The 21,555-nt window shown below is 41.4% G+C and overlaps 1 protein-coding gene across 5 annotated transcripts; it reads left to right on the top strand.

Moving 5' to 3' along the window:
* Positions 1-5,829: 5,829 nt before the first annotated feature.
* Positions 5,830-21,312, top strand: LOC142381839 (GTPase IMAP family member 8-like). Of its 5 annotated transcripts, XM_075467100.1 has the most exons (6): positions 5,830-11,665; positions 12,478-12,579; positions 13,353-14,549; positions 17,303-17,994; positions 19,048-19,267; positions 21,225-21,312. In XM_075467100.1, exons 2-4 carry the CDS (start codon positions 12,561-12,563, stop codon positions 17,632-17,634), a joined length of 1,548 nt encoding a protein of 515 aa, XP_075323215.1. In that variant the 5' UTR covers positions 5,830-11,665; positions 12,478-12,560; the 3' UTR covers positions 17,635-17,994; positions 19,048-19,267; positions 21,225-21,312. The 5 variants fall into 5 exon arrangements, with proteins under 5 accessions (XP_075323215.1, XP_075323214.1, XP_075323213.1 ...); XM_075467099.1 differs by lacking the exon at positions 19,048-19,267 and having other exon boundaries at positions 21,225-21,311; XM_075467098.1 differs by lacking the exon at positions 19,048-19,267 and having other exon boundaries at positions 21,219-21,291.
* The last annotated feature ends 243 nt before the right edge of the window (positions 21,313-21,555 follow it).

Raw genomic sequence — 21,555 nt, 5'->3', positions numbered from 1 at the left:
CTTCTTTTCTCTCCATTTATGTGTGTCGGACCATGATGAACAAATATGTCCTGCAGCTCTTTGGAGTTTCTGTTTTGTTCTCCAGGTGTAACCAGCCCCTTAACTGATATAAAATTGAATATGTTTCAGTCTTCACAATCTTGAATAGGAGACATGATTTGGGTTATTGATCTATGGAGGAATGTTTGATTGATAACAGAGTAGTTTTTATGGAACTTGATATCCATAAGTGCTAATCATTTTCCACAGCAGCTGGTCCCAAAAACAGATGTTGCCTCCTTTTAATCCTGTATTGTAAAATATTTGCTGCATACAGAAGTTAAAGTGAACTGACTCAGATCTTCTTTTTACATGGTGTTAGACACAAAGTCCTGCTTTTTTCTGAATCCTTTAAAGTTCAGCAGTCAGTTATCAGGTTTGAAGTCCATCATGCTTTCCAGTTTAATTCAGACCACCTTAAAGCATCTGTGACTGGTTGTTAGTCTAACTCAGTGGTCCCCAAACTTTTTCTAAAGAGGGCCGGCTCGCTCTGCATGGCTTTTTGAGAGGGCCGGAGGCCGGAGATTTTCCATGTAAATTACAGTAAATATGCCTACTGTATGCAGCAGATCTATCTTAGCTGAATTTTAGCCCATTCAATGTGGGCTGTTGTTATTATTTCTGTTAGGCTGCTATCATGTTAAAATGATATAACACAGTTTTAAATGGAAATAGCTGAAATCACAAAATAATAATAATAACATGAATAATTTTAGATAAAAGCCTGTTTAAGCATTTTTAAAAATCATATTTATTCCAACATTTGTGAACTCACACAATTCTATTTGGCATAAAAAAACTTCCAAGAATGAACAACAATTAAGAACATCTTAAGGCCATATAAAACCATGGCTTAGAATTGTTTTGTTTTGACAATTGAAAGTTACACAACTTCTTTCACATTGTTAATCAATAAATCAATAAGCCTACATATTGCAAAAATTATGTTGCAAATAATGAGTCTAATTTACTATTACTCAGCTTATTTAACAACACAATGTTTTCAAACATTTTGCAATGTATGTTTTAATAAAATCTTTAAAAAAAAAGCTTTTATTTTGACACACAATACTGAGGTGAGAGCAGTGTGAACGTTATGTTATGACTGCATAGGATTCTAAATACAGTGGCCATAAGAGGACAAAAATGTGTTTATGTTATTACATTTGCAGCATTCGATAAATCGGCCAGAGTCCGTCTCTGAAAAAGGCTGCGCAACAGCGCCAAAACCTACCAGTGGCCAACAAAGGAATTACACATGTTCTCACCATAAAGAATAAACAGGAAGAAATGAGATTAACGGTGTTGAAGTCCGGTGCGGGAGGGATGGAATACATTACGGACACATTTTGGAGGGCCAAAAAATATGATGTGGCGGGCCGTAGTTTGGGACCATTGGTCTAACTTAAAGGGGACATGAAAAAAATCTCCTTTTTCTGTGCTTGAGAGCACATGTTTGGGTGTCTGAAGTCACTACAAGTCAAGAAGTAAGAAAACAGAACCCTGTCACTTTGTTTTGGGCGCATAGACGTGAAAATGTGTCATTCAGTGTGTGGTTGAGCTTTGAGGGTAAAGTTAGGTCACTTTCCAAGAGGTGACTTTGTTCTTCTTAAAGACTGTATATTATGATCCAGGATATTAAAGGTCAGCAGTGGATAAGTTTCATGTCTTTAACAGCTGAAGGATTCCTTTAGTCGGCCTTTTAGCTGTTACTAATTCAGTTCAAAGTCATCCTGGCAGCAGTTTCTTTTCCCGTCACCTCTCAGCAAATTGAACTGGAACAACTGGGAAAACTTCCCTGAACAGACAGAATAACAGTGTTGTGTAGATGGTCGACACAAAGCACATTTTATTCAAATATTTTCAGTTCTCTGAACAGTGATCAAGCTGCAACTTGATTAGAGTTTACAGATTCTCTTCAGTCCACCTTAAAGAAAGAGAGAGTTTAATTCCAGCTTGTTTATGATGTGTTGTTTTTAATATGAAATATTCACTTTGTTTCTTCTTCTTTTCTCTCCATTTATGCGTGTTGGACCATAAAGAACAAATACGTCCTGCAGCTCTTTGGGGTGAGTAACTGTTTTGTTCTCCAGGTGTAACCAGCCCCTTAACTGATATAAAATGGAATATGTTTCAGTCTTCACCATCTTGAATAGGAGACATGATTTGGGTTATTGATCTATGGAGGAATGTTTGATTGATAACAGAGTAGTTTTTATGGAACTTGATATCCATAAGTGCTAATCATTTTCCACAGCAGCTGGTCCCAAAAACAGATGTTGCCTCCTTGTAATCCTCTATTGTAAAATATTTGCTGCATACAGAAGTTAAAGTGAACTGACTCAGATCTTCTTTTTACTTGGTGTTAGAGACAAAGTCCTGCTTTTTTCTGAATCCTTTAAAGTTCAGCAGTCAGTTATCAGGTTTGAAGTCCATCATGCTTTCCAGTTTAATTCAGTCCACCTTGAAGCATCTGTGACTGGTTGTTAGTCTAACTCAGTGGTCCCCAAACTTTTTCTAAAGAGGGCCGGCTCGCTCTGCATGGCTCTTTGAGAGGGCCGGAGGCCGGAGATTTTCCATGTAAATTACAGTAAATATGCCTACTGTATGCAGCAGATCTATCTTAGCTGAATTTTAGCCCATTCAATGTGGGCTGTTGTTATTATTTCTGTTAGGCTGCTATCATGTTAAAATGATATAACACAGTTTTAAATGGAAATAGCTGAAATCACAAAATAAGAATAATAACATGAATAATTTTAGATAAAAGCCTGTTTAAGCATTTTTAAAAATCATATTTTATTCCAACATTTGTGAACTCACACAATTCTATTTGGCATACAAAACTTCCAAGAATGAACAACAATTAAGAACATTTTAATGTCATATAAAACCATGGCTTAGAATTGTTTTGTTTTGACAATTGAAAGTTACACAACTTCTTTCACATTGTTAATCAATAAATCAATAGGCGTACATATTTCAAAACTTATGTTGTAAATAATGAGTCTAATTTACTATTACTCAGCTTATTTAACAACACAACGCATTCAAACATTTTGCAATGTATGTTTTAATAAAATCTTTTTAAAAAAGCATTTATTTTGACACACAATACTGAGGTGAGAGCAGTGTGAATGTTATGTTATGATGACTGCATAGGATTCTAAATACAGTGGCCATAAGAGGACAAAAATGTGTTTGTTATTACATTTTCAGCATTCGATAAATCGGCCAGAGTCCGTCTCTGAAAAAGGCTGCGCAACAGTGCCAAAACCTACCAGTGGCCAACAAAGGAATTACACATGTTCTCACCATAGAGAATAAACAGGAAGAAATGAGATTAACGGTGTTGAAGGCCGGTGCGGGAGGGATGGAATACATTATGGACATATTTTTGGAGGGCCATAAAAAATGACGAGGCGGTTCGTAGTTTGGGGACCATTGGTCTAACTTAAAGGGGACATGAAAAAAATCCCCATTTTCTGTGCTTGAGAGCACATGTTTGGGTTTCTGAAGTCACGACAAGTCAAGAAGTAAGAAAACACAACCCTGTCACTTTGTTTTGGGCCCATAGATGTGAAAATGTGTCATTCAGTGTGTGGTTGAGATTTGAGGGTAAAGTTAGGTCACTTTCCAAGAGGTGACTTTGTTCTTCTTAAAGACTGTATATTATGACCCAGGATATTAAAGGTCAGCAGTGGATAAGTTTCATGTCTTTAACAGCTGAAGGATTCCTTTAGTCGGCCTTTTAGCTGTTACTGATTCAGTTCAAAGTCATCCTGGCAGCAGTTTCATTTCCTGTCACCTCTCAGCAAATTAAACTGGAACAACTGGGAAAACTTCCCTGAACAGACAGAATAACAGTGTTGTGTAGATGGTCGACACAAAGCACATTTTATTCAAATATTTTCACTTCTCTGAACAGTGATCAAGCTGCAACTTGATTAGAGTTTACAGATTCTCTTCAGTCCACCTTAAAGAGAGAGAGAGTTTAATTCCAGCTTGTTTATGGTGTGTTGTTTTTAATATGAAATGTTCACTTTGTTTCTTCTTCTTTTCTCTCCATTTATGTGTGTCGGACCATGATGAACAAATACGTCCTGCAGGTCTTTTGGGTGAGTAACTGTTTTGTTCTCCAGGTGTAACCAGCCCCTTAACTGATATAAAATGGAATATGTTTCAGTCTTCACCATCTTGAATAGGAGACATGATTTGGGTTATTGATCTATGGAGGAATGTTTGATTGATAACAGAGTAGTTTTTATGGAACTTGATATCCATAAGTGCTAATCATTTTCCACAGCAGCTGGTCCCAAAAACAGATGTTGCCTCCTTGTAATCCTCTATTGTAAAATATTTGCTGCATACAGAAGTTAAAGTGAACTGACTCAGATCTTCTTTTTACTTGGTGTTAGACACAAAGTCCTGCTTTTTTCTGAATCCTTTAAAGTTCAGCAGTCAGTTATCAGGTTTGAAGTCCATCATGCTTTCCAGTTTAATTCAGTCCACCTTAAAGCATCTGTGACTGGTTGTTAGTCTAACTCAGTGGTCCCCAAACTTTTTCTAAAGAGGGCCGGCTCGCTCTGCATGGCTTTTTGAGAGGGCCGGAGGCCGGAGATTTTCCATGTAAATTACAGTAAATATGCCTACTGTATGCAGCAGATCTATCTTAGCTGAATTTTAGCCCATTCAATGTGGGCTGTTGTTATTATTTCTGTTAGGCTGCTATCATGTTAAAATGATATAACACAGTTTTAAATGGAAATAGCTGAAATCACAAAATAATAATAATAACATGAATAATTTTAGATAAAAGCCTGTTTAAGCATTTTTAAAAATCATATTTATTCCAACATTTGTGAACTCACACAATTCTATTTGGCATAAAAAAACTTCCAAGAATGAACAACAATTAAGAACATCTTAAGGCCATATAAAACCATGGCTTAGAATTGTTTTGTTTTGACAATTGAAAGTTACACAACTTCTTTCACATTGTTAATCAATAAATCAATAAGCCTACATATTGCAAAAATTATGTTGCAAATAATGAGTCTACTTTACTATTACTCAGCTTATTTAACAACACAATGTTTTCAAACATTTTGCAATGTATGTTTTAATAAAATCTTTAAAAAAAAAGCTTTTATTTTGACACACAATACTGAGGTGAGAGCAGTGTGAACGTTATGTTATGATGACTGCATAGGATTCTAAATACAGTGGCCATAAGAGGACAAAAATGTGTTTATGTTATTACATTTGCAGCATTCGATAAATCGGCCAGAGTCCGTCTCTGAAAAAGGCTGCGCAACAGCGCCAAAACCTACCAGTGGCCAACAAAGGAATTACACATGTTCTCACCATAAAGAATAAACAGGAAGAAATGAGATTAACGGTGTTGAAGGCCGGTGCGGGAGGGATGGAATACATTACGGACACATTTTGGAGGGCCAAAAAATATGATGTGGCGGGCCGTAGTTTGGGCACCATTGGTCTAACTCAAAGGGGACATGAAAAAAATCTCCTTTTTCTGTGCTTGAGAGCACATGTTTGGGTGTCTGAAGTCACGACAAGTCAAGAAGTAAGAAAACACAACCCTGTCACTTTGTTTTGGGCCCATAGATGTGAAAATGTGTCATTCAGTGTGTGGTTGAGCTTTGAGGGTAAAGTTAGGTCACTTTCCAAGAGGTGACTTTGTTCTTCTTAAAGACTGTATATTATGATCCAGGATATTAAAGGTCAGCAGTGGATAAGTTTCATGTCTATAACAGCTGAAGGATTCCTTTAGTCGGCCTTTTAGCTGTTACTGATTCAGTTCAAAGTCATCCTGGCAGCAGTTTCATTTCCTGTTACCTCTCAGCAAATTGAACTGGAACAACTGGGAAAACTTCCCTGAACAGACAGAATAACAGTGTTGTGTAGATGGTCGACACAAAGCACATTTTATTCAAATATTTTCAGTTCTCTGAACAGTGATCAAGCTGCAACTAGATTAGAGTTTACAGATTCTCTTCAGTCCACCTTAAAGAAGGAGAGAGTTTAATTCCAGCTTGTTTATGATGTGTTGTTTTTAACATGAAATATTCACTTTGTTTCTTCTTCTTTTCTCTCCATTTATGTATGTCGGACCATAAAGAACGTCGTAAAGAAGGTAGGTGTGAGTAACTGGTTTGTTCTCCAGAGGTCCGTTTCACGTAGCAGGTTTAGTGAAAACTCTGAGTAGGTTAACCCTGAAATGAGGGAAACCCTGAGTTTTCCGTTTCACAAAGGGAGGTAACTCAACCCCGAGAAAGAGGGGTAACTCTAGCCTGTTTCACAAAGAGAGGTAACTTAACCTCACGGTCAGTTACCGGAGTAACAGAATCTCTGAACCTAACCTGGTCGGGACCAGGTTTTATTCAAGAAACCTTGAGTTTCTTTCTGTCTCCGCCCTCTTTCAGCCACACACGCCATTTGATTTCCTCATTCATTCAGTCAGCAGAGTGAGTTCTTCTACTTCTATAAGTCCATTAGGCACAGTAGGAGGCAACTTTTTTCACGAACATGTCCTTTTGACAACGATCCCATGGATGAAGGAGCAGCATTATTGCACAGAGAAATAAATATTCGTCGGAGATCATGGTTATCAGACCGCGCATAGATTTTTGCATTTACAGACAATTATCTTTTTGAGCGGCACCATCAGAATGTGTTGGGACAAAAGAAAAAAATACATAAAAGACAAATAAATATTTGTATGAATAGGCTTAAAAAATACATATAGGCCTATTATATTTTATAAAGGCACTCGTGTCTTGGGGGTGGATTCCCTCCGGGGACTCCCTCAGCCACTGCCCTCCCGTTAGAGGTGGCGGTGCTGGGCACCACCCGTTTTACGGGCATCTGCCTTCTTTCTGTTGGCTCTGTAGAAGTCTGTGTTTATTTAAATAGGCTTAATTATTTAACAGAACATGATATAGATGATGACTCTAAATTGTCCTTCGGAGTGACTGTGAGTGTGCATGGTTGTTTGTCTCGTTTGTCTCTATGTGGCCCTGTGATGGACTGGCGGCCTGTCCAGGGTGTACCCCGCCTCTTGCCCATTGACCGCTGGGATAGGCTCCAGCCCCCCCGCGACCCGACTGACGGATTCAGCGGTATAGATAATGGATGCATGGATGGTATAGATGAGAAGACATAGTTTATGTGTGTGAAAACAGCATTATGTTGGGAATAAAATAACTGCACAGTCAAATAGCCACTTAATATTTATTTTACAGTGTAAAACATGATCAAAATGAGGTACCTCCATGCTGAGGTCTCGCCTGTTTGAACAATGTTTTTATATTTCATCTTAAACTGGTGCCAAGTGCGCTTCTCCCCCGCGGGATTGCACCTAAATGAAATAAATGAATGGGCTACCATTCAAGCAGTTTCCCTGTAATATTATTGTGATTGCAAAGGACTACATTTAAACTTACACTTTTGCTGCTGCAACGGTGTTGCACTTATTTCTAAAAACGTATTGAAACTCGCCGTATGAGCGCATTAAGATTTCCAATTCGAGGTTGGTGAAAAACGTAGCCCCTCCTCTTCCCCGTTGCCAAGGTGACTCGTCGAATCGGGGCTCCATTGATGCTGGCTTTTTAAAGTTGTGGTGCACGCGCTAAACTCAAGGTGAACTTACTCAGAGTTGATCAACCTCACTCAAATCAGCGTTTGTGGAACCGAAAACTCAGGGTTTTCTATCTCAGAGTAGATCAACTCAGAGGTCAGGAATAGACTCAGAGTTGGTTGAACCTGCTACGTGAAACGGACCCCTGGAGAGGTGCAGCTGATTACCGGAGCGAGACACAGACTGCAGCGAGCTGTGTGCTCGCTGCAGTCTGTCTGTCCCTGTCGGAACTGACCATGAGCTGCTCGGAACGGAGCTTTGTGAAACTGTAGTCCGTGAAATGCGCAGCGCAAAGGAAAAGTCGGCGGTTGGGGATGCTGTTAAAAATAAATAAAAGCCATTGATCGCGAACATTGCTTTCCGGGGGAAGAATATGTAACGATCGTAGTCCGCTTTCACAGCCTCGGAAGGCACACCTGTTCCTGCTTCTCGCCGAAGGGGCGTGTCTGAAACGGAGTGGCTGTGGACTTGGGTGCGGGGGGGGGCGATTGCTGAAAAAGTGACGTCACTTTTTCACAAAAATGGGCTTGTAACTCTTATGGGGGATACTCAAAAAAGGGGAGAACTTGAAACAGAGGTTCTGACACTTGCTGGCACTTCGTGTGTACTCCCCACAGCGGGGAGACTCAGGACACCAAAAACGGGAAAAAGACGATTTTGATTCTCTATCCCCTTTAAGTTATCAGGAGTCTTCCGGTGTAAACCAAGCTACAGTTAGCGCTAGCTAGCTTCTTTATTAGCTCTGTTTATATTTAGTTTAAATGTTAAGTAGAAAATGAGTGAATGTGGTGCTAAAACATGGTTACTTTATCTGACAGTAATCTTAAACAGACCATAGTTTTTATTTCTCGCTGTTACCATGGTACCGGTAATCTAACTTCCGGTTATTATTTCCAAAGAAAACATCGGTTAACGACGTAGCTGTGCAGTTTAACCACTAGAGGGCGGTCATGAGCGTTTCCAGCGCCAGTTGATGACAGATACGAACGAACAAATACGCACAATGGGCCTCATGCAAGAACCGTTCGTACGCACAGATTTGTTCTTAAATCGTGCGTACGAGTGATTTAAGAGAATTGGCTCATTCACCAATCTTTTCGTATTTTACGTTTTCTTTCAGGTACGAACAGAATTTACGAGTGATCCAGACCTGTCGAAGGAGTTTCGTAAAATAGCCCGCTGTTATTCAAATCACGTTTGCTTGACTAATTTAATTACTTTGAAGAAAACATAAATAAATATATACATTATACCCCATAATTATGCTGACATTATTCTGTTTGACTTAAATTGTGCACTAATTGAAGTTTCATTTAAATATGTATATAACAAGGTCAATGGGAAGTGTAACCAGCGGCTGTCTTGCTACTTTTTGATGCCTTAGTGCGTCAGGCTCTTGAAGAGACCGTGTGGGGACAGACGAATGGCTGACATCGCGATTTAGATTGCCAAGGACTGTGCAGCTACAAATATGCAGCTTGCTAGAGCCACAACTCCAGAGAGAAACACGCCGATCAAACCCAATTCCACCACACGCCCAGGTCCTCACCACCCTTGGATTTTTGGCCACTGGAAGCTTTCAGAGGGAGATTGGAGACAGATCGGGGGTGTCCCAGTCCTCTGTGAGTCGTGCGCTCCCCTTGGTCATCAAAGCTCTCATCAGTTTATCACCCATGGTACATCAGATTCCCATACACCGCTGTCCAACAAGTACAAATTAAGAGGGACTTTCATGCCGTGGCTGGACTGCCAATCATAATTATAATCACATATACGCATCAAAACACCCGTGTTGTCGTGGAGCGCACTGAGCTGAAGGCCAGGTGGGTGTGTCTCGATACCTCGTTCATGGCGCAATATTGCCATGAACGAGGGTCTCCACCTGAACCAGCCCAGGCAGACCAGAAGGTGTGATGCCAGAAGACCCCCCTCGTGGACCACCCCATCAAAGAGCCATCATGATGAGGCAACAACTGATTGCACGGCTTTAGTTGCAGTCATCGATCGCCTGGTCAGGACGAGACGTTTTTTTTAAGCCATTTTCATATCAAACCTTTTTTTTTTTTTTTTTTTTGGTTACATGGAATTAACAGCACTCGTAATTGCTTCCCATGTCTTCGCTTTCGCAGGTCCCGTGATTCCACTGCTGATACTGCTAAAAATGACAGATTTTCCTTTTTGGATCTCTGAAATATATGTATGGTATCATCCATCTGCCCGATTATTTATCCTTTTAGAATAATATCCAACATATGTTTAGTTATTAATGAACAAAATGTTTAATTTTACAAAGATTTGAAGATATTTATTCATGCTGAGGAGCTTTATTTCAAATATTAGATTCAGTTTCTGATATCGAGTGTCAGGAATTGTTCCTTCAATGTGAAGAGCTTCAGCTTGAGCTGATTTTTTTGTGGTGATATCAAATAACTCAAATCAAGATGTGAATGTTTGAAAATCTGGTCGTGTTCCAGGGCTGATCCAGGAAATATTTCAGTAAACCATAACTCAGTCATAACTACTATAAACAGAGAGATAAGAGCACCAGTTGTTTAATGTAAGTGATAAAAACCTCCAGTCACTGCAGCAAGTACAATGAATGTTTGGTGACTGAAGTCATTTCAGCTTCATTTGATAGTAAATAAAGGAAAAAATGTTGAAACTGGGAGAAGCATCTTCTTTCCTTCTGATTATCTGATGCCAGTCTCTTTTTGCTTGTCACAATATGACCTTTCTGAAGACTCCGCCTCCTGCAGAGGTGCAGCTTACAGACTGCTGGACGAAGGTCCCATTTATTGGAGTGTTGTTGTGTGTCGCTGCCAAGTTTGGGCCGGTCATCCTCATAAAAGCAGCAGGAAAAATCTCTATCAAGTGTTTAAATGAAGAAGCAACAGAATTGTCTTAAGGAGGAATTGGAGAGGGGATTTCAGTCCTAACACGATTGTAGGAGCTATTTGTAAAGTTAGTTTTTGTTTTTGGGTCTAGTTGTAAATTTAATTAGCTAATTATGAGTAACTTTATTTGATTAATTTCAGTGCTTTATTTAGATTAGATGTTTTGCTAATATTCTTTGTTAGTTATTTGTTTAGAATATTTTGGTAATTGGGTCACCTGGAGTCCCAGCATGCACCTGGGTGGGCCTACGTTTTTTTTTACCAGGGAAAAGGAGAGAGCAGCAGGTTTTCTTTGTTCTTTTGTTTGTTTTATTGTTTTGAAATAAATCATCAGAAAACGCATGAATCCATCTTGGACATTCATCTTCTTTTGCCTGTGTTAAACCACATCTCCCATGGTGCATCAGTGGCCTTTTGATTTGGTTTGGTTTAAGTTTAATTAGTTTTTTATGGACAAATGGCCACTACTATGATCGTTTTCTGATTCCTCCAAATTAAAAAGTGTTTTTGCTGGTTTTGATGTCAAATCTGTCAAAGGTCCATGATTCATCCATCCCAGTACAGCATTTAGGCGCTTCATCAGCTCCTCTCCTTCCTGATTATGTGGATTTTGCAGCTTGTTAAACGATGTAGAGCTTATATGATGGAATATTCCCTCATGCTGCTGGTTGGGGCAGTACTTTACAGGACAGAGTTATAATGAACCAACAACAGGTGTGACTGTTTCAGCTGGAGTTGCCATTTTTGAGATTTACACGCTGTCACAACATGGATGTCACATATTCTCCAAATGTCCTCAGAGGTTGTTCACGAGAGTCTCAGGCTCACAGAGAATCCTTTAAAAACTCCTTCTCTGAAGCCCGTTTGTGTCCCGCAGGATCAGCAGTAAAACATCCTCCATCATGATCAAAGTCCCAGTTAGTGTTCAGGCAGGTTTCTTGATACCACCTGATACCACCTGATACGCCTTTTGTCCTTTGATCTGCAATAACTCTGCTGTCCGTGGCTCAGTCCTCACCTGGAAGACTTTCTCTGGGAGCCTCACGGTGGAAAGACGCAGGAAGACTTTCAGGTGAGTAAACACAAAAATAAATGCAAATAAAGACAAATATTCCTTGATAAAACAAGGAATAAAACACCAACTTTTATTTTCATCTTCAGGTGTTGTAGGAGCTGTTTGTAATATTTGGCTTACTTATTATTTAGTTATCTTTTGGGGGGTTAGTTTGGGGGAATGCACCTTTTTTTGGTTGTTTATGATATTTAGTATTGTCTGAGTTCATTTGGGTATTTAATTATGCTTTTATTTTGAAAGCACTGGGAGAGTTTACTTATGGGCAGGCAGTCGCAGGTGAGCGGGCACCTGGGAGGGCTAATGGTTTTTTACCAGGGCAAGAAGGCAGCAAAGGCCCTTTGTTCTTTGTTCGTTTGCTTGGTTGGAGCAATAAACCTAAAGAAACCTCATTTTTTTCGCCTGGACAATGAACTCATTTTACCTGCGTAAATTCACTCCCCAGGTGTCTCAGTGGCCGTTTGATTTAATTTAGTTTATTTTTGTTTTGACATTTTTTAGTTTGGATTATTGACAGAAGAATAACCGTAATCAGTCACACGCATTGATCGATGGGTGTGACTGATTACTTCTTTGTTCCATCAATATCTGTTAAAGAAAAAAACATTTTTTAGTTCAATTCAACGTCTTTAAAAACAATGTGAGTTATGAGTCTAATGACAGTCTTAAAGTAGTCTTCATAGAACAAGTAAAACTATAAATAATGTTCCTCATTGCTCACTGTGGCCGTTCTGTTGCAGCTGAATGAAACCTGTTGGTGTTTCTAACCCCTGGCTGTGAACAGATGTTCTAAAACACTTCTCTTCTGTCAGACTGATGAAGCCAGCGTTTGGTCTGCTGTAGAGTTGGTCTGATACGACACGGTGACATCATCATCATCATCATCATCTTCATCATGGCTGCTGCAGCACCTGGTGAGTTCAGTCTCACTCTGTAGAACAGAGTTTAAAAGCCTGCTGATGGTTTCCATCTGTGATCTGTTCAGAGAATATAAAGCCAGCAGAGCTCTTAGATCCAAGGACTCAGGTCAGCTGGTCCAGTCCAGAGTCCAGACTAAACATGGAGAAGCAGCATTTAGCTGTTATGCTGCAAACAAGTGGAACAAACTGCCAGTGAAGATTAAACTCTCACCAAATGGAGACATTTTTAAATCCAGGTTAAAAACAGTTCTGTTCTCATGTGTCTATGCATGAAATCTGCACGATATCTTTGAACTTATCTGGACTGTTGCTTTTTTTTAAATTCATTTTAATGATTTTATTTGTTTCTCTTTATATTCTTTTTTGTATTTTTAATGCTTCTTCCACTCCCTGCTGCAATGCTTTTATTTTATGTAAAGCACTTTGAACTGTTTGTACATGAAATGTGCTACAAATAAAGTTGATTTGATTTGATTAAATAAAATAAATGATGGATTTAGTATGCCCATGAACTCATATTTGATGTTTAGGTGTAAAATGTCTTGTTCAGCATCTGGCAACTGTTGATGTTGATCTTATTTAGTCACTTCTGTTACGGTACAGACCTCAGAGGAACAGAGCATCTAAACCGACCCAAAAACTAAAAGCCTTTAACAGGAAAAAGAGCAAAAATCCTCCAAACAGGAAGTGGAGGACCAGCTGCAGGACATAAAGCTGACATTTGTATTCAGTTTAAATGCTTTAAACTTTCCTCTGCTGTGTTTCAGCTTCTGCTCTCAGGATCGTGCTGCTGGGGAATAGTGAGGACAAAAAGGCAAAGCTTTGCAAACTGATCATCGGACCCCAACGTTCCCACCACCAGAAACAGTCACCGCACTGCGTGGCCTCCTGTGGAGAGTGGAGAGGAATACCGGTGACAGTCGTGAAAACTCCCGACATGTTGAATCTGTCACTGGAAGCTTTCATGGAAGAGATGAGAAGCTGTGTGAGCCTCTGTGCTGCTGGACCAAATGTTCTGCTGCTGTTAGTGAGGCCTTCAGACTTCACTGAGAAGAACAGACAAACACTGAAGTTCATCCTGAGTTTGTTCGGTCCAGATTCCTTCAAACATTCGATGGTCATCATTACAGCTAAGACTGATATAAATACCTCTGTCAGAAATCTCCTTAAAGACTGTGGAGGAAGACACTACAGCATGTGTGATGAGGACCGGGACCTGTTAATGAAGATGATTGAAAGTATTGTGCACTCCAACAAGGAAACCTTATTCACCTTCACACGATCTAACCCTGCCCCCCCCCTGACTGAGCGGGGTCACAGGAAACCATCTTTAAACCTGGTTCTGTGTGGGAGGAGAGGAGCAGGGAAGACTTCAGCAGCCACGGCCATTTTAGGTCAGACGCAGCTCCATTCAGGCTCCAACTCATCAGAGTGTGTTAAACATCAGGCAGAGGTGTGTGGACGTCGGGTTTCTCTGGTGGAGCTGCCTGCCTTGTGTGGAGAACCTCCGGAGGCAGTGATGGAGGAATCATTCAGGTGCGTCTCCCTCTGTGATCCTGAGGGCGTCCATGCCTTCATCCTGGTCCTCCCTGTGGGTCCCCTCACTGATGAAGACAAGGGAGAGTTACAGACCATCCAGGACACATTCAGCCCTCGAGTCAATGACTTCACCATGATTCTGTTCACTGTGGAGTCAGATCCTACAGCTCCAGCTTTTGTTGACTTTATAAAAGGTAACAAAGATATCCAGGAGCTCCGTCAGAGCTGTGCAGGAAGATCTGTTGTTCTGAACATCAAAGACAGGCAGCAGATCCCAGAGCTGCTGGACGCTGTGCAAAAAAATATCACTGTCAACAACAAGGCACAGTGTTACACAGCTAAGACATTTGCACGTGGCAAAATGGAGGAAAATTCCAAACTACAGGCTGAACTCAAAGAGCTTCGGACAAAGGCCGAGGTGAAAGGTAAATATATCTCTGGTGTAATTCAGCTTAGAATGACTTTCTGTTCCTGTTTTAGTGGATTCTGCAGTTCCACCTCTGTGTTTAGGAACCGGTAAGCAGATCAGCACATGAGTAACACACATGTTTTCTGTTGGAAAACAGCACTGATGACAGCATCTTTTAAAAGTAAAATGGGAACAGCTTGTTCATCCATTGGTTTGCACATACAGGTGAAATAATGATGCGGAGCCCGTATGATGTGGAGCTCTGTGAGTACTTTGGATTGAAAAAGGCTGAAAACAACGTCAGAGACGATTCATGTAGCCCCCTGTACAGAGGAAGGAAACTATGCTACAGATTTAATATATTAAAGCTATATATTATATTTAACATATTAAAGCTGTGCTGCAGCGGCGCGCGGCGATGACGTCATCCCACCAGACGCGTGTGTAGAAAGCTTCCTATAAGCCCCCCAATAGCCCCGGATAACAACAACACGGCAGCTCTGAGCTAACAGCTCAATAACACGCGTTCATTCATCCATTCGTCTTAAAGTATATGGATCCCGTTATATGGATATACGCCGATCTCCAGTGATATAAATATCTAAAAACCCGAACTTCTTCTTTAATATGGAGGTAAGGGAGGAGTGTGGCAGGTTTTCAGGTTAGATACCGTAAATCCTCTAATATTGGCCTGTATTCCATTACTGGCCGGGATTCTAATATTGGCCGGTCTCGCTGTCGGAGGAGGTAAATACTGGCCGGACTCTTATACAGGCCGGGTCTATAATTAGAACCAACGATTTCTCTGGGCAGCCTCAACATTATACCGGTACTTGTGATCGTAACATACAAGACTTGCAGCTCAGTGCGCTTTACAGTCAGATTACCGGTAACAACAAAGTTAAAGCAAAATTAAGTAAAATAAAAAATAAATAAGTAGGCTATATGGTATGTTGAAATTAGCATTCACTTCTATCACTATCGCATTCGAATGCGATCACGATCGTGAGTGAGCCTGTGTGACTTGCAATAACGGCCAAACTACCGATATCGTTTTTTACAGCCCTGCGCTGCTGCCCGTCTGCGCGAGGAAGAGAACAGACAGGCAGCAGAACATGAGGAGGACGAAGAAGAACTGTACAATAATGAACTTGTTGTAGAGACTGGCGCGAGTGATGACGAGATTACGGGGAGAGATGAAGAGGAGATGAAATACCGGTAGCCTAATTATCCCCATGGTTAAGTGACAATGCACTACTGGTAACTGCGGTCAAGTGAGCCGCGGATGAACGAGTGGCGGCTCACTTGACCGCAGTCTACTGGTACCGGTATGTTTGCTACGTTTCTGTTACCATATTACCGGTACTACACTGGAATTTAGCCTGAATTGCCGGTATTTGTCTATTTTATAGGTTCAAATAGACACAAAATCTCGTTTTTATTCATTCCACTGGTAGTCTGTTTTGCTCAAATAGAAATAGAGGCCTGTCTCTAATTCTGGCCTCCTTCCAATAATGGCCGGGACCAAGATGCACGTGAGTGAATAAAGCCCCCGGCCTATATTAGAGGATTTACGGTAACAGACATGCACACGTGCAGAGTTTGGGCTGTCATCAGAATGAAGCGGAGACGTGCTCTGACCCTTTCAGTTCCAGCAAACAGGCGACAGACTGCAGAAATAAACACATAATTCAAATAAATGCACACAAGACGTAAGAGCTGGCTGGAATCCATAGAAGCAGTATGTACTGTAGGTGTCAGAATCTCATGATTTATCAGCAGTTCACATTAAAGACGGCTCCTGATCTCATTTGTTCAATCGAGAGTGACGTAAACACGGTTTATTTCTGGGTGGCATCATGCCTGCATATATCAATGCGTGACCAGAGAGACACACCTGTACCGTCACTGTTTAACCAATAATGAGACGTTAGTTCATGTATCCCCATGTCAGGTTCTCAGCCTGGATGCTCCTATAAAGAACTTCTGGCTCATGCTTGATATCGTTCCTCTAACTCAGTGATACTCACTATTTTTTTTCCCAAGAGCCACATTGGCAGCAAAATCAAGGGAAGAGCCACTTTTACTACAACACACTAAAGTCCCCTTTTGCAAATATGCATTTCTACATATAAAACATCCCACAAAAAAAGGAACAACACAGCCAATACATTTTCAGACCACATTTACCTTAATACTGGGATGAGCGGAAGCTGGCGTGCATGTCCTCGACTTTCTTCATGTTGTATTTGTAGTTTGTTGTTGTAATCATAGTGAGACATTCAGGATGAGCATGGTTTTTGTGCTGGTTTTTGCCCTGTTTTAATTAAAAACCGATCCATTGTGCCTGCATCTCGCGCCGGCTAAAGGAGCTAGTGTGAGGTGGTTTAAGCGGGCTGCGTTGCCAGGTTTAACAGTGTGCCCCCTTTAGGAAACACCATTAAGCCTTAATTAATACTTAATAAAAATACTTAATACTACAAAAACGCAAACTTAATAAAAATACCTAATACTGTGCAGTATTCGCTGTATGTTATTTGAAAAAATGTATTGTTATTGTTACCATATTGTTATAAGCTACTATGGGAGTGCGAGCCGCCAATTAAAGCTTGAGGAGCCGCACAATGAGGATCTCTGGTCTAACTGGTCAATACAATATCAAATACTCATCCTAATATGTTCTCCAGGTCAGAAGATGTTGTGCTTTGTGCAGATGGTTCCAGGTTTTGCTTGAACCTGTTTTTTTTTAATACTTTTTTTCCTTCACAGTTCAAAAGGCAGAGGGTCCCAGCCTGTTGGACCAGAAAGCGTCAGCCGGCACCTTGGACCAGCAGCAGCAGCCCCCAGCGAGGGTGGTCTACTACAGAGCTCAGTATTCATTTGATGCTCGCACCCATGATGAGATCAGTATTGCTCCTGGAGATGTAATAAAGGTGCGAGAGTCCCAGACAGAAGAGCCCGGCTGGCTGAAAGGTGAGCTCAGGGGCCGGACCGGCTGGTTTCCTGACAGTTATGCCGAACGGATGAGCGCAGACGCTCCGGCCCCCGAGTACATCTCGCTCTCCACGTCATCTGCAAACAGCGACTCCAGCACTGCTTGAACCTCAAACACAACCAGCCAATCAGACAGCGCGGGGTGTGATGCATGGCCAACCTTTGCTACCAATCAGAACCCATCTCTGAGTGCTCCTTCGGCGCTCCACCTTCACACCACCGGGACAAAGGGCTCCTCTCCCTCCCCTGTTCAAGGACAGACGGAGAAGGTCAAAGGTCATCAGGTTCAGGCTGTGGCCATTTCAGTACGCATCCAGACAAGTGCGCTCCACATTCCCGGATGTGTGCTGGCTCTGCCCATTTTATCCAGTTTGCTTCTGTGGTGACTCGTGTAGACTTCAGACAGCTCGCTGTCCCAGAATGCAGTGCGGCACGAGCGATGATGGCAGAGGAGAAAGCACATGACTGTAAGTTCTGTTTGGAAATGTTACTCTTATTTACACAATGATTACACTTTTTGGCAGCAACGTCAAAGCCTTTGACGTAGTCACGTAATTACACGTGATCAAGTACGCTTCCGTTCCAAATGCACAATGAGCGTACTTGTGTGCTCAGAAGTCCGTACTTCTGACAAGTCCATACTTGTAAGCACACGAGTACGGACTTGCATACTTGGGTATTGAGAAACGGCCTTTATGTCCCTGCAGAGCTCAGGAGGACAGACGCCTCAATTTAAATTAATGTCCTAACAGTGTTGAACCAGCAGGTGGTTGGGCGACCGTCAGGAACAGACAGAGAGGCTGTGTTCGAAACCGCATACTTCTCCTACTACGCATACTGACTTTTTGAGTTAGTATGCGAGTTTGAGTAAGCGAGAAGTTCCCGGATGCATACTAGATTCTCCGAAATGTTGGGTATGCCTCATGAGGTTACTACTCATACTCAAACTACCCAAGATGCAACGTAACGTGACGACCAATTGTATGGTAATGGCTTTCTCTATGATAAAAGGCAACGGGTATTTTATTTTTGTGAAAATAACAGGAAGTGCGTTGCTCACTGCGGCTAGCTTTAGTAGCGGCGAATTCATGGGAACAAACTTGTAAACAGCCGGTATTTTGTCAGGTTTTCAACACGTTGGGGATCTAAACGACTACTTTCTCGCCTGAAAATGTTTCAAATGTTGCTAAAGTTTACAGAGTTTAGAGCTTAAGCGAAATCAGCTTCAGGCCGGCTGATTTCGGCTCGGGCAGGAGCGAAATGCATTGTGGGTAAACGCTCTGCATACTGTCTGATCGATCAGTATGTCGATTGAAAGTATGTAGTATGTAGTATGGAAGTATGTAGTATGTAGTATGCGGTTTCAAACACAGCCAGAGTTCCTCAAAGTTATGTCAGCCGCATCTCGACCAACATGACGGCCCCCCGCAAGTGCCACAACACACAGCAAAAACACCAGTAATCTGTCATATCAGGCAGCCCACCCAATGAAAAATGTCCATCCCCTTCTCTGAGAAAAGCATCCGACTCTGGAGAAGAATGTGTGGCCACGTGCACCCACGAGAGCAGTGAGCAGGGGGACCAGCAAGAAGGGGGTTGGTGGGAGGAAAGACCAGAATCCGTCTGTCCAGCTACGTCAAACCACACGAGTCAGAGTCAGAGTCACTGGGACCAGCAGGGAAGATGGAAAGTCTTGGGAAGAAACCAGATATGACAAAGAGATGACCATCTTATTCCAAGGTAATGAGTGATTTCATGAAGGTTTTCAACGTGCATCCATCAGACAACAAAAGAACACAAACTGTCAGAGGAGACGTACAGATTAGAGCAGCGTGTATCGGGTAAATGTGTGAGGATGTGAGCCGACTGAAGAATGTAAGGATCTTCACTAAGGAAAAGATCTGAGCCCTTCAGATGAAGGCAAGCGTGCAGAGTGACAGTGAGTCACAAAAAATTAAAGATCAGACGTCTTTGTTTTTGTGCAGAAAGACAACTGTTGCATCCCAGTTTGTGAAAGCGTCTCTGGTGGAATTAAGTTGTGAGTATTTAGAAAAGGAGATTATATTAAACTTACATTAAACTTTCATGTTCACACTTTCGTGATGAAATACGAGAACTTAGAAGGTTTTTTGCCTTGAAAGAAGTCTGATGACTCATCAAAACCAAATAGCTGCTCTGTTGATGCTGTACTGCTTCCAGAATAATGTATTACATTACATTACGGTCATTTTGCAGACGCTTTTAACCAAAGCGACTTACAATAAGTGCGTTCAACATCGGTAGGCAAAAGAACTTCAGGTCACAAGAAATCATAAGTGCATTTCCTTCACTACCAAACAGCTAAGAGCAAAACTAGTGCTAGAGTAAGTGTATGTTAGAGCTATTTATTCCTCATCTTCATTACTTTGAATTTTGTTCAAATTTATTCTCGGGTTACTTTATATTTTGGGGGGTTCTTTACAGAGTTTATTTGTAGGTTAATAATTGTTTGTTTTAGACAGGAAGAACTGTGGGTCCATTCCCTATAAATATAGGGACTGGTATAGGACCAGGATGGATTGGGGTGGGGCCTGTGGTTTTTTACCAGAGCAGGAGAAGCAGCAGAGGACAAAGAAAAGTTGGATCTGTATTATTTGCTTGCCAGCTGAAAAAAATAAACCGTCAAAACTCAATCTTCAGGTATTGGACATTGGACTTCCTTTTTGCCTGCGTTCGAAACCCAACCCCAGTTCAGTAGTGGCTTGTTTGGACTTATAGGATGTTTGGTTTGACAAACATTCGCAACTACACTGTATATATTCTATATCAGGAGGAGAAAAGACGGAGCAGGAACGGGATGTTTCATCAGGGGTGGATGAAGCAGTAAGGCTGAACTAACTACCACCAACTGAAGCTTCCGGAGACGTTTCTGAAAGCGTGTTTTGTTGAGATGTGTCGTCTCTTGACTTGTCTTTTGTGTTGAAGCGTTTCTTCATGAGAGGAAGTGATGTGATTAGCTTTTATCTTTACAAAGGGTAGTGCAGAGTCACCTGGTGATGGAGCAGGGAACGTAATGAGCTCTTATGTTCATGCTGCTCATCTTTGGCCGCAGGCTGCAAACCATCTCCTCAGGAAACACTACCCAGATCCCTGGTGCCCTCTGAGGACATCACCTGTTTCCTCCCAGCTCCTTACGCACTTATTTGTTTCCTAAACTGTCTTCCCATTTGTCTCGGTACCTAACTTACTGCACTTACTCCAGCACTAGTTATGCACTTATGATTTCTTGTGACCTGAAGTTCTTTAGCCTACTGATGTGGAACACACTTATTGTAAGTCTCTTTGGATAAAAGTGTCTGCAGAATGACCGTAATGTGATGTAATGTGATGTAATGTGATGTAATGTGATGTGATGTAATGTGATGTAATGTGATGTAATGTGATGTGATGTAATGTGATGTAATGTGATGTAATGTGATGTAATGTGATGTAATGTGATGTGATGTAATGATGAATATGCTGACTTCTCGGAGTTGACAGAAACAGGGACGTGGAAATGGTAAAAAAACAGTTTTGTGTGCCAGGACACACGTGCTTAGAGGCTGGTCTTAGATGAAATCTCCACAAGTCCAACAAGAGAACAGCTTCAAACACTTCAGATAAGTTTATCACAACCATGTGCTGTTATTTAGTATCCATCGTGCTTTTTGAGTTTCAGAGAGTTTGAAGCAGAATCAGCCCAAAAGTCACTTACCAAGATCTGCCAGAAAGAACAAAGTGAAGTGGATGGTCGTCCTGTTGCTGTGGTCGATACTCCTGGTCTGTTTGACAGTTTGTCCAGTGAACAGGTTGATGAGGAGTTGGTGAGAGCTGAGTCTTCCTGCTGGTGTTACAGATCGGTCGACTCGCAGACAGTCAGAGGAGAATGAGCCACAGAGTCCTGGATGAAGACTGGAAATAGCATCAAGAAGCTGCTGTGTTAGGAGATGGAGTCATGGTCATGTACTGGTTGTCTGTGTTTTTCACGGAGCCACAGGCTGGGAGTCTGG

Source organism: Odontesthes bonariensis, chromosome 6 (assembly GCF_027942865.1).
Source record: "Odontesthes bonariensis isolate fOdoBon6 chromosome 6, fOdoBon6.hap1, whole genome shotgun sequence".
Taxonomy (NCBI): domain Eukaryota; kingdom Metazoa; phylum Chordata; class Actinopteri; order Atheriniformes; family Atherinopsidae; genus Odontesthes; species Odontesthes bonariensis.
The sequence above is the reverse complement of the archived record's forward strand: the minus strand, read 5'-3'. Positions and strand labels throughout refer to the sequence as shown.

Excerpts from the sequence above, each read along its gene's own strand:
- LOC142381839 (XM_075467100.1), top strand. Across the intron at positions 14,550-17,302 it reads GACAAAGGCCGAGGTGAAAG|TTCAAAAGGCAGAGGGTCCC; the intron begins GTAAATATATCT and ends TTTCCTTCACAG.